Here is a 12,117-nt window from a genome sequence, read left to right on the forward strand (position 1 = left end):
TCTCCAAGGCCGAGGTGGGGACATCCTTCAGGTAGCTGAATCCACAAGAAGTATCTGGACTGGATGGGGTACCAGGCCACACACTAAAGACCTGTGCTGATCAACTGGCCGGTGCTCACTGAGATCTTTAACCTCTTGTTTTGGCAGTCTGAGGTACTGACCTGTTTCAAGCAGGCTTCAATTATACCAGTGCCTCAGAAGATCTTGGTAACCTGCCTCAATGACTATCATCCAATAATGCTTACATCACTGTGATGAGCAAACACGAGGAAATCTGCAGATGCTGGAAATTCAAACAACAACACACATAAAATGCTGGTGGGACACAGCAGGCCAGGCAGCATCTATAGGAGAAGCACTGTCAACGTTTAGGCCGAGACCCTTCGTCACTGTGATGAAGTGGTCTGAGAGGTTGCTGATGTAACATATCAACACCTGCCTGAGAAGGAACTTGGATCCGCTCCAATTTGCCTACCGTCACAACAGGTCAACAGCAGATACCATTTCATTGACTCTTCACTCAACTCTGGAACATCGAGACAGCAAAGATTTAATACTATCATCCCCTCAAAGCTGATCAATAAGCTTTAAGACTATGGCCTCAATACCTCCTTGTGCAACTGGATCCTGCATTAGCACAGGTGCATCACATGGCTTTGTGCTTAGTCCTCTGCTCTACTCACTTTATACTTATGACTGTGAGGCTAAGCACAGCTCCATTGTGATATTTAAATTTGCTGATGACATATTGGCTGAATCAAAGGTGGTGACAAATTATCAAAGGAGGGAAACTGAAAATCTGGCTGAGTGGTGCCACAACAACAACCTCTCACTCAATGTCAGCAAAGCTGAGGAGCTGATTACTGACTACAGGAGAGGAAAACCCAAGGTCCATGAGCCAGTCCTCTTCGGGGGATCAGAGATGGAGAGGGTCAGCAACTATAAATTCATCAGTGTTATTTCAGAGGATCTCACCTGGTCCAGCATGTCAGTGCAACTACAAGGAAAGCAAGGCAGCGCCTCTGTTTTCTTAGAAGTTTGCAAAGATTTGGCATGTCACCTAAAATTTTACAAACTTCTATAGATTTGTGGTTGAGAATATATTGACTGGTTGCATCACAGCCTGGTAAGGAAACACCAATGCCCTTGAACGGAAAATTCTACAGAAATTAATGGATACAGCCCAGTTCATCATGGGTAAAGTTATTGGCATGATTGAGCTCATCTATAGGATGTGTTGTCCCAGGAAAGCAGCATCCATCATCAGGGGCCTCCACCACCCAGGACATGCTCTCTTCTCACTGCTGCCATCTGGAAGAAGGTACAGGAGCCTCATGACCCATGCCACCAGGTGCAGGAACAGTTATTACCCCTTCATTTTTCCTAACAAGCTGAAGATCATCGAGATGCAGCTCCTTAGAGACCGTGTTAGGGAACGGAGCTGCAGCTCGACGACCTTTGGCTTGTTAGGGAAGGTGAAGCAATGATAGACAGGAACTACAGGGAGGTAGTCACCCCAAGGCTACAGGAGGCAGATAAATGGGTCAGAAGAGGGAAGGGAGAATGACAGATAGTGGAGAGCACCCTTGTGGCCGTCCCTCTCAACAGTAAGTACCCCATTTTGGATACTGTTGGGAGGGGGGGAGCTACCTGGGGGAAGCAACAGTGGCCATGCCTCTGGTACTGAGTCTGGCTGTGCAGTTCAGAAGGGTAGGGAACTGAAGAGGACAGCAGCAGTGATAGGGGACTCTATAGTCGGGGACAGATAGGCGATTCTGTGGATGCAAAAAGGAAACACGGATGGTAGTTTGCCTCCCACATGCCAGGGTCCGCGATGTTTCTAAATGCATCCACAATATCTGGAAAAGGGAAGGTGAGCAGCCCAAAGTTGTGGGTTGGTATCAACGACATGGGTAGGAAAAGGGAGGAGGTCCTGAAAACAGACTACAGGGAGTTAGGAAGGAAACTGAGAAGCAGGACCTCGAGGGTAGTAATCTCAGGATTGCTGCCTGTGCTATGCAACAGTGAGGTTAGGTATAGAATGAGGAGGCAGATAAATGCATGGCTGAGGAATTGGAGCAGGGGGCAGGGATTCAGATTTCTGGATAATTGGAACCTCCTCTGGGGCAGGTGGGACCTGTATAAAAGGGACTGGTTGCACTTGAATCCGAGAAGGATCAATATTCTTGCGGGCAGGTTTACTAGAGCTGGTGGGAGTGGTTTAAAATGGTATGGCAGCGGGATGGGAATCAGTATGATAGAGCTGAGGATGAGCCAGCAGGTTTACAAGTAGATGATGGGTGTAACATGAAGGTAAGGAAGGACAAGCCAATGAGTGGATACAAATGTAGACAGAGTAAAGAGTTGAATTGTACCACAGAGGCACATTTCAAAAGGGCGAAGAGTGAAGGATTGAAGGTGCTGTACTTAAACGTGCATAGCATTCAGAATAAGGTAGACGAATTCGTGGCACAATTAGAGATTAGTCAGTATGACGTTGAAGCTGAAAGAAGGCCAGAGTTGGGAATTTAATATCACAGGACAGGATAGAAGGCATAGGCAGTGATGTTGTTCTGTTGGTAAGAGATGGAATTACATCTTTAGAAAGAGGTGACATATGGTCAGAGAATGTTGTATCTTATGGGTGGAGTTAAGAAACTGCAAGGGTAAAAAAACATTATGGGAATCATGTATAGGCTTCCAAATAGTAGCCAAGATGTGGGGTTGAGATTGCAAAGGGAGCTGGAAAAGGCATGCAGAAAGGATAATGATACAATTGTAATGGGGGACTTCAATAAGCAAGGGAAAATCAGGTTGGTATCGGATTGCAAGAAAGGGAATTTGTTGAATGCCTACGAGATCGCGTTTTAGAGCAGCTTGTGCTTGAGCCTACTCGGGGGAAGGCTATCTTGGATTAGGTGTTGTTAGGGAGCTTAATGTAAAGGAACCCTTAGGAGGCAGTGATCATAATCTGATTGAATTCATACTGCAGTTTGAGAGGGAGAAGCAAAAGTCACACATATCTGTATCACAATGGAGTAAAGGGAATTACAGAGGCATGAGAGAGGAGCTTGCCCAGGTGGACTGGAGGAGGATATTGGTCGGGATGGCTGGAGTTTCTGGGAATAGCTTACAAGGCACAGGACAGATATGTCCCACAGAAGTTATTCCCATATGGGAGGAATAGGCAACCATAGCTGACAAGGGAGATTAAGGACTGCATAAAAGCCAAGGAAAGGGCATATAAGGTAGCAAAAGTAAGTGGGAATTTGGATGATTGGGAAGCTTTTAAAATCCAACAAAAGGCAACTAAAAAGCCATAAGAAGGGAAAAGATGAGATATGAGGGCAAACTAGCCAGTAATATAAAGCAAAATATTATTTTTTTTCAGTTATATAAAGAGCAAAAGATGGGTGAGAGTTGATATTGAACTACTGGAAAATGATGCTGGTGAGGTAGTAGTGGAGGACAACAAAATGGCAGATGAACCTAATGGTATTTTGTGTCTCTCCTCACTGTGGAGAACATTAGCAGTGTGCCAGAGGTCCATGAGTGTCAGGAAGCAGGAGTGTGCGCTATTGCTATTACAAAGGAAACAGTGTGAGGCAGACTGAAAGGTCTTAAGGTGGGTAAGTGACCTGGACCAGATGGACTACATCCCAGAGTCCTGAGAGAGGTTGCTGAAGAGATAATGGATGCATTGGTCATGGTCTTTCAAGAATCAATTGATTCTGGCATAGTCCCAAAGGACCTGCACCGGGACCATACCCCTCCCATCCATGTATCAATGCAAACTTCTCTTAAACGTTGAAATCAAACTCATATCCACCACTTCCACTGGCAGCTCATTCCACACTCTCAGCACCCTCTGAGTGAAGAAGCTCCCCCCATCTTCCCGTTAAACATTTCACCTTTCACCCTTAACTCATGACCTCTAGTTCTAGTTTCACCCAACCTTGAGGAAAAATGGCTGCTATATATACGTCTCATAATTTTGTATACCTCTATCAAATCTCTCCTCATTCTCCTAGGCTCCAGGGACTAAGACCTATTCAACCTTTCCCTGTAATTCTGGTCTTCCAGTCCCTCCAGTGTGCGTTGCTTAAGATCTCCAGCATCTGTATGTTGTAGTCTGAGGGGGTGGACAGGTTAGGTGCTGTGAATTTCTGACACGGAATTTGTCCTGAATGCATTTCAGTTAAAGAGAGAGATTGGGTAGAGGCTGAGTTTGTTTTCCTTGGTGTAGAACAGGCTGAGGTGTATGAAATTGGGAGGAGCTTGGACAATTAAAAACTTTACTGTGTGATAGTTTTCTGAGACAGGAGATTATGATGTGACGCTGCAGAATGGTGGTTAGCGCGGTCGCTTTACAGTGCTCGCAGTCACTGATCAGGGTCAAATTCCCACCACTGTCTGTAAGGATTTGCACGTTCTCCCTGCGTTCAACATCTCCAGCATCTGCAGAAGTTCTTGAGCCCTGGCTGTGACATTGGACACTGTACTGTTGTAATATTGGCTTTGTTTGTTTGCTTTCTCCAGACTGCAAGTACACGTGCCACACTCAGTGCCGAGACTCGGTCCAACTTGACTGCCAGAAGAGTGGTAAATCAGTCGATCACAACTCCTGCTCTGACAAAGTGGTGCAAGAGTCTCTCAGGAATGATAGGGTAAGACATTTAATCAGCTAATTTCAACCTACATCATCATGCAAGGTGCCTGTAGGTGACCAAAGTCTCCAAAGATGTGTTGTAATGTAAAAGGCGGACAAGATCAAAAAGGGTGGTGAATACAAGACTGAAGGTGTTATATTTGAATGTGTGCAGTATACGGAATAAAGTCAATGAACTTGTAGCACAGTTACAGATTGGCATGTATGACGTTGTGGGCATCACTGAATCATGGATGAAAGATTATAGCTGGGAGTGTAACGTTCAAGGATACACATTGTATCAAAAGGTCAGGCAGATAGGCAGAGGACGTGGCGTTACTCTGTATTAAATCATTAGAAAGAGATGACATGGGGAAGAAGGTGTTGAATCATTGTGAATAGAGCTAAGGAACTGCAAGGGTAAAAAGACTCTGATGGGAGTTATATAGTGGCCTCCAAAAAGTAGCAAAGATATGGTCTACAAATTACAATGGGAGATAGAAAAGGCATATCAAAAGGGCAATGTTACAATAATTACGGGGGATTTCAATATGCAGGTAGATCGGGAAAATCAGGTTGGTGCTGGATCCAAAGAGGGGGAATTTCTAGAATGCCTACAAGTTGGCTTTTTAGAGCAGCTTGTAGTTGAGCCCACTAGGGGATCAGCTGTTCTGGTTTGGATGTTGTGTAATTAACCAGCATTGATCAGAGAGATCAAGGTAAAGGAATCTTGAGGGACAAGTGATCATAATATGATAGAATTCACCCTACAATTTAAGTAGAAGCTAAAGTCAGATGTATCAGTATTACAGTAGAGTAAATGGAATTACAGAAGCATGAGAGAAGAGCTGGCCAAAATTGTCTGGAAAGGAACACTAGCAGGGATGATGGCAGAACAGCTACGGCTGGAGTTTCTGGGAGCAATTTGGAAGACACAGGATAGATACAGTGGTGCTAGAAAGATTCTGAAGCCGGTAGAATCTTCTCTTTTTTTGCATAAAAATGACCTAAAATGTGATCAGATCTTCATATAAGTCCTAAAGCTAGATAAAGAGAATCCAATTAAATAAATAACACAAAAAACTTTATACTTGTGCATTTTTTCTTGAGAAAAAAATGATCCAGTATTACATGTATTTGTTGGAAGAAGTATGTGAATCTTTGCTTTCAGTAACTGGTATGACCCCCTTGTACTTCAATAACTTTATTCAGATGTTTCTGGTAACTGTTGATCAATCCTGCACATCAGCTTGGAGGATGTTTCTGGTAACTGTTGATCAGTCCTGCACATCAGCTTGGAGGAGTTACAAAACCACTTTAAATCTGGGATGTTGGTGGGCTTCCTTGCATAAATTGCTTGTTTCAGGTCCTTCCACAACATATCTATAGGATTAAGGCTAGGACTTTGACTCAACCATTCAAAAACACAAGTTTTCTTCTTTTTAAACCATTCTGTTATTGATTTATTCTTGTCTTTTTGGATCTTTGTCTTGTTGCATCATCCAACTTCTATGAAGCTTCAGGTGATGGACCACTACCTTGACATTCCCCAGTAAAATGTCTTGATACAATTTTGAATTAATTGCTTTCTCAGCGATTGCAAGCTGTCCGGACCCTGAGGCAGCAAAGCAGCCCTAAACTATGATGCTCCTTCCACCATGCCTCACAGTTGGGCTGAGGTTTTGGTGTTGATGTGCAGTGCCCTTTTCCCTCCAAACGTGGCAATGTGTACTTCAATTTTTCAAAGTTCTTTTTTTGTCTCTCATGTCCACAGAACATTGTTCCAGAAGGGTTGTAGAAAATCCAGGTGGTCTTTTTCAAATTTGAGATGAGCAGCTTTTTTTTTGAAGAGCAGTGATTTCCTCTGTGGTGACCTGACCATTCTTGTTCTATGTTTTTCTCATAATGGACACATGAATGCAGACTTTAGCAAGTTCTAGAGATTTCTGCAGTTTTTTTTGCTGTTACCCTTGGGTTCTTCTTCACCTTCTTCAGCATTAGACATTGTGCTTTTGGTGTGATGTACAGAATTTCCTCCATTTGTAGACAATTTCTAGTAGTGTGGACTGATGAATACTCAGGTCTTTAGAAATGCTTTTGTAGCCTTTTCCAGCTTCATGCATCTCTACAATTCCTCTTCTAAGGTCCTCAAACAAGACCCCAAACAGTCCTTCTAGGTGAGGCAATACTTCACGTGTGAGCCTGTGTTAAAAGGTTTCAAAAGTACACTTTATGTCAGAGAAGTGTATTTGATATACATCCTGAAACGCTTTGTCTTTGTAACCATCCATGAAAAACACAGGAGTGCACCCAAAGAATGAGTAACAATTAAATGTTAAAACCCCAAAGTTACTCCCAACTCCCCTCCCTCCCATGTGTAAGCGACAGCAAGCACGGTTCCCCTTCCCCCACCAGCAAAAAAAAGCATCGGCACCCGCCACCGAGCACTCAAGCATGCAGCAGACACAGACTTGCAGTACCCCAAAGTCTACTAGTTCATCTACTGTATCTGGTGCTCCTGGTGTGGCCTCCTGTGTATCAGTGAGACCTGACATACGGTGGGAGACTGCTTCGCCAAGCACCTACACTCTATCTGCTAGAAAAAGTGAGATCTCCCTGTAACCACCCATTTTAATTCCACTTCATATTCCCATTCCAACCTGTCAGTCCATGGTCTCCTCAACTGTCTCAAAGAGGCCACACTCAGGTTGGAGGAGCAACACCTTCCATCTGGGTAGCCTCCAACCTGATGGCATGAACATCGATTTCTTGAACTTCTCATATTGCTTCCCCCATCTCTTTCACCCAGTCCCATTTCCCTCCCTCACCTTGTCACCCTACCTGTCCATCACCTCCCTCTGCTGCTCCTCCCCCTTCCCTTTCTTCCATGGTCTTCTGTCCTCAAAGATCAAAGCTCAAAGTAAAATTTATTATCAGAGTACATGCATGTCACTACATACAACCTTGAGATTCCTTCTCTTCAGGCACACTCAGCAAATCTATAGAACAGTAACTGTAAACAAACTGCACAAATGTAGATCTAAATAAATAGCAATAACTAATGAATATGAAATAACAAGATAAAAGAGTAATTAAATGAGTGTAGTTATCCCCTTTTGTTCAAGAGCTTGATGTTTGGGGGGTAGTAACTGTTCTTGAACCTTGTGATGGAAGTCTGGAGGTACTTGTACCTTCTACCTGAAGGCCACAGTAAGAAAAGAGCATGGCGAGGATCTTTGATGATGGATGCTGCTTTGCTGCGGCAATGTTTCATGTAGATGTGATCAATCATTGGGAGAGTTTTACCCATGATGTACTAGGCCAAATTCACTACTTTTTATAGGATTTTGCACTCAAAGGCATTGGTGTTCCCATAGCAGCCAGTAAACACACTTTCCACCACCATCGATAGAAGCTTGCCTTTCCCCTCCGATTCCCGCTCCTTCAGCCCTTTATCTCTTTCACAAATCAACTTCGCAGCTCTTTACCTCACCCCTCCCCTCTCCCACTTTCACCTATACCTGCCACCTTGTACCCCTCCCCTCTTACTCTGACTTTCCCCTACTTTCCAGTCGTGAAGGGTTTTGGTCTGAAACATTGGCTGTTTACCCTTTTCCATAGATCCTGGCCTGCTGATTTCCTCCAGCATTTTGTGTGTGTTGCTTTAGATTTCCAGCATCTGCAGATTTTTTCACGTTTGTGTATGGTCATGCACTTTGGTAGAAGAAATAAAAACATATACTATTTTCTAAATGGAGACAAAATTCTAAAATCTGAGGTGCCAAGGGACTTATGAGTCCTTGTGCAGGATTCCAAGAAGGTTAATTTGCAGGTTGAGTCAATGGTACTGAAAGCAAATGCAATACTAACATCCATTTTGAGAGGACTAGAACATAAAAACAAGGATGTAATGTAGAGGCTCTATAAGGTGTTGGTCAGACTGCATTGGGAGTGTTGTGAGCAGTTTTGGTCTTTTTTATCTAAGAAAGGATATGTTTACATTGGAGAGAGTTCAAAGAAGATTATGGAAAATGATTCAAAGATTGAAAGGGTTTTCATACGAGGAGCATTTGATGACTGTGGACCTGTGCTCACTGGAATTCAGAAGAATGAGGAGGGATCCTACTGAAACCTATCGAAAATTGAAAGGTCTCAATAGAGTGGATATGGAGAGGATATTTCCTATAGTGGGACAGTCTTAGACCAGAGGACACAGCCTTAGAATAGAGGGACATTCATTTAGAGTCGAGGTGAAGAGGAATTTCTGTAGCCAGAGAGTTGTTGCCACAGGCGGCTGTGGAGGCCAAGACATAGGGTACATTTAAACCTAGGGTGATAGATTCTTGATTGATCAGAGAGTGAAGGGGTACAGGGAGAAGGCCTGAGAGGGAAATGGATCAAGCATGATGAAATGGCAGAGCAGACCCAACGGGCGAAATGGCTTAATTCTGCTCTCATCTCTTGTGGTATTATTAGCTTTATTTATTACATATAAGTACATCAAAGCAGCCAAACGTAGTCCATAGATGTGCTGGGGGCAGCCAGCAGGTGGCGTTGCCATTCCTCCAGTGCCAGTGGAGCATGCTCATAACCTACTAACCTCAACCCATGATTTTTGGAATGTGGAAGGAAACCAGGCCATCAGGGAAAAACGGTTTTTCACCGGGAGGATGTACAAACTCCTTACAAACAACAGCAGAATTGAACCCGGGTTGATAGCACTATAACATCATTATGCTAACTGCTGTGCTACTGTACCACCCTGTTATTCAGTACACCGGTCCTTTGGCCCAATTCATTTATGCCGACCAAGCTGCCAAACTGAGGTCGCCCTATTGTATTATTCAAGCTTTGAATGAATTGCTTAGGGATTCAGTTACATCACCTCACTTTGCAGAGTGGAATGTAACCGCGACCGTTCTTGGGTCATTTTATGAGCACAACTCCATTGTTTGGGAGATCAGGTCTTCTCCTTGTGAGTAACTTCAAACATTATCGGATGATTTGATGGAGAAGATTTTATTTTCCTTCAAAAGAATCAGGCAAAGAGCTGGAGGAACTCGGTGGGTCAGGCAGCATCTTTGGAGGAAAATGTTTTGGGTTGAGGAAGATCTGGACCTAAAACATCGACTGTCCATTTCCCTCCACGGATGTTGCCTGACTCAGTGACTTCCTCCGTTCCTTAATTACAAGAGATTTTGCAAATGTTGGAAATTCAGAGCAACACACACAAAATGCTGGAGGAACTCAGCAAGTCAGGCAGCTTCTATGGAGAGGAATCAATGTTTTGGGCTGAGACCTTTCTTTAGGACTGCGAAGGAAGGGGGCAGAAGCCAGAATAAGAAAGAGGGGAGGGGAGGAGGAGGAGGACAGCCTAGCAGGCAATAGATGAGACTAGGTGAGGGAGGAGGTATATGGGCGAGGGAAAGGATTTTGTTGAAGGGTCTCACCCCAAAACGTTGACACCATAGATGCTGCCTGACGTACTGACTTCCTCCAGCATTTTATGTGTGTTCCTCCATTTCTTTGTGTGTTGCTCCATATACCAGTATGTGCAGTCTCTTGTGTCCCCACGTAGTTATCAGCCTGGTGTCAGCACGCTCTGGTCCTTAAATAGCTGAATTATTCAGTCAAGCTGATACTGCAAATAAATAATTCAGTTTGTGAAGGAGCTGTCAGTTCACAAGCCTCAGTGGAGCTGGGAGATGATTTTCTCCAGTCAGTTAGTACTGGATGTGATGTACATAGGCAGCATTGATTAACTATTTGGTTCAATTAATAACTTACATAGAATGGGATAATCTATTAAGGGTGTTTGGAATATTGTACTGAGCAAAACAGTTTTCTTTTGCTGGTAATCGAGAATTTTGCCTGATATATGTGTGTATGTATGTATGTATGTATGTATGTGTGTATCTATATATAGTGCTTAAGACTTTTGCACAGTACTATAGTAACTTCACATATTTCACCATACTGCTGCAAAAAATAACTAAATTCATGGCATATGTGAGTGATGATAAACCTGATTCTGATATAGTCTCTATTGTGGACTGGGAGTGGGAAGGGAGCCGTAAAGGGGTATCATACTTGGGAAAAGGGGGAGGGATTGGGGAGCACCTGAGAACATTCTGTAATGATCAATAAGCCTATTGTTTAGAATCAGATGACCTTGACCTGTCTCAGGGCTGGGTGTGTCTGCACTGGTGCCAGACCCCATCCCTGGCATTCCTTCTCTGCCACCTGTCTCACACTGCTCCACCATCACCATTCCCAACATCTTTTGCTCCGCCAGATTTGCAAACTCACCCTCCGCTCCATGTTGACAAATACAGTACTGCGCAAAATACTTAGACACCCTCGCTATATAGGTGTGCCTAAGACTTTTGCATAGTACTGAACTTCGATAATAAATTTACTGAGAGCTTTGTAGTGACTGAATACAATAACGTACACTGTGAAGTGTTCAAGTAGATAATAAAAAGAGTCACAGACAGATACAACAGGGAGGCAAGCTCGTTGGTTGAGTGAGCTTGGGTTTTCCGTCTGGAACCAGAGCATGAGAGGAAACTGATAGGGGTGTTTAAGATGTTAAGTGTCATAGATAGAACAGACAGCCAGCACCTTTTTCCTGGGGTGGCAATGGCGGATATGAGGGGACATAATTCTAAGGTGATTGGAGAAAAGCACAGAGGGATGTCGGAGGTAGGTTTTCCTCACCCAGAGAGTGGTGGGTGTGTAGAATGCATTGGCAAGGGTGGTGGTAGAGGCAGATACATTTGGGTCATTTAAGAGACTGTTAGGTAGGCACATGGATGATAGAAAACTGAAGGTTAGATTGTTCTTGGAGTAGGTTAAAAGGTTAGCACAATGTCGTGGGCTGAAGGGCCTATGCTGTGCTGTACTCTTCTATGAGTCCTTTGCAACCACCCAGGACCTATTCACACAAATCCTACACTAATTGCATTTTTTATTCTCCCAAACATTCTTATCACTCATCTGCACACTCGGGGCAATTTACAGCAGCCAATGAGCCTGCCAACAGGTGCTTCTTCAGTGGTGTGGGAGGGAGCTGGAACCAAGGACTGCTGGCAGGTGGGATTGAACTCACATCGCTGGGCCTGTCAGCTGTGCCCCTCTGCTGCCCTGCAATGAAGTGTCCTTTAGACCAGTGAAGTAGTTATCTTTAAACGAGTCGTAAACAAGTTTAAATTGTGTAAGGACACAAATTACTCATTAAGCTTCACCATACGCTTTACAAGTAAGCTCTCCAACAGAGAAGGTCCCTCACATTAAAGTAGCTGCCTGAAGGTGGCAGCATTATATTTGATTTTAATAGATCCTGGCTATGTGGGAATTAATGTTGCCATTAAAACCAAGTTTACTGTCATCTGCACAGGTGCAATGAAACAGTGGCATCACAGGCACATTACATCAGATAAACAACATTCACAAGAAAAAAATGTAAG

The 12,117-nt window shown here is 43.8% G+C and overlaps 1 protein-coding gene across 1 annotated transcript in view; it reads left to right on the forward strand.

Annotated features, from left to right (window-relative positions):
• rassf3 (Ras association domain family member 3) overlaps positions 1 to 12,117 on the forward strand; it is a 259,392-nt gene that overhangs the window by 80,144 nt on the left and 167,131 nt on the right. Inside the window, exon 2 of the mRNA XM_059977586.1 lies at positions 4,540 to 4,667. Within this exon, the coding sequence (XP_059833569.1) occupies positions 4,540 to 4,667 (128 nt within the window). The remainder of the gene's footprint in view (positions 1 to 4,539; positions 4,668 to 12,117) is intronic.

Source organism: Hypanus sabinus, chromosome 8 (genome assembly GCF_030144855.1).
Source record: "Hypanus sabinus isolate sHypSab1 chromosome 8, sHypSab1.hap1, whole genome shotgun sequence".
NCBI lineage: Eukaryota > Metazoa > Chordata > Chondrichthyes > Myliobatiformes > Dasyatidae > Hypanus > Hypanus sabinus.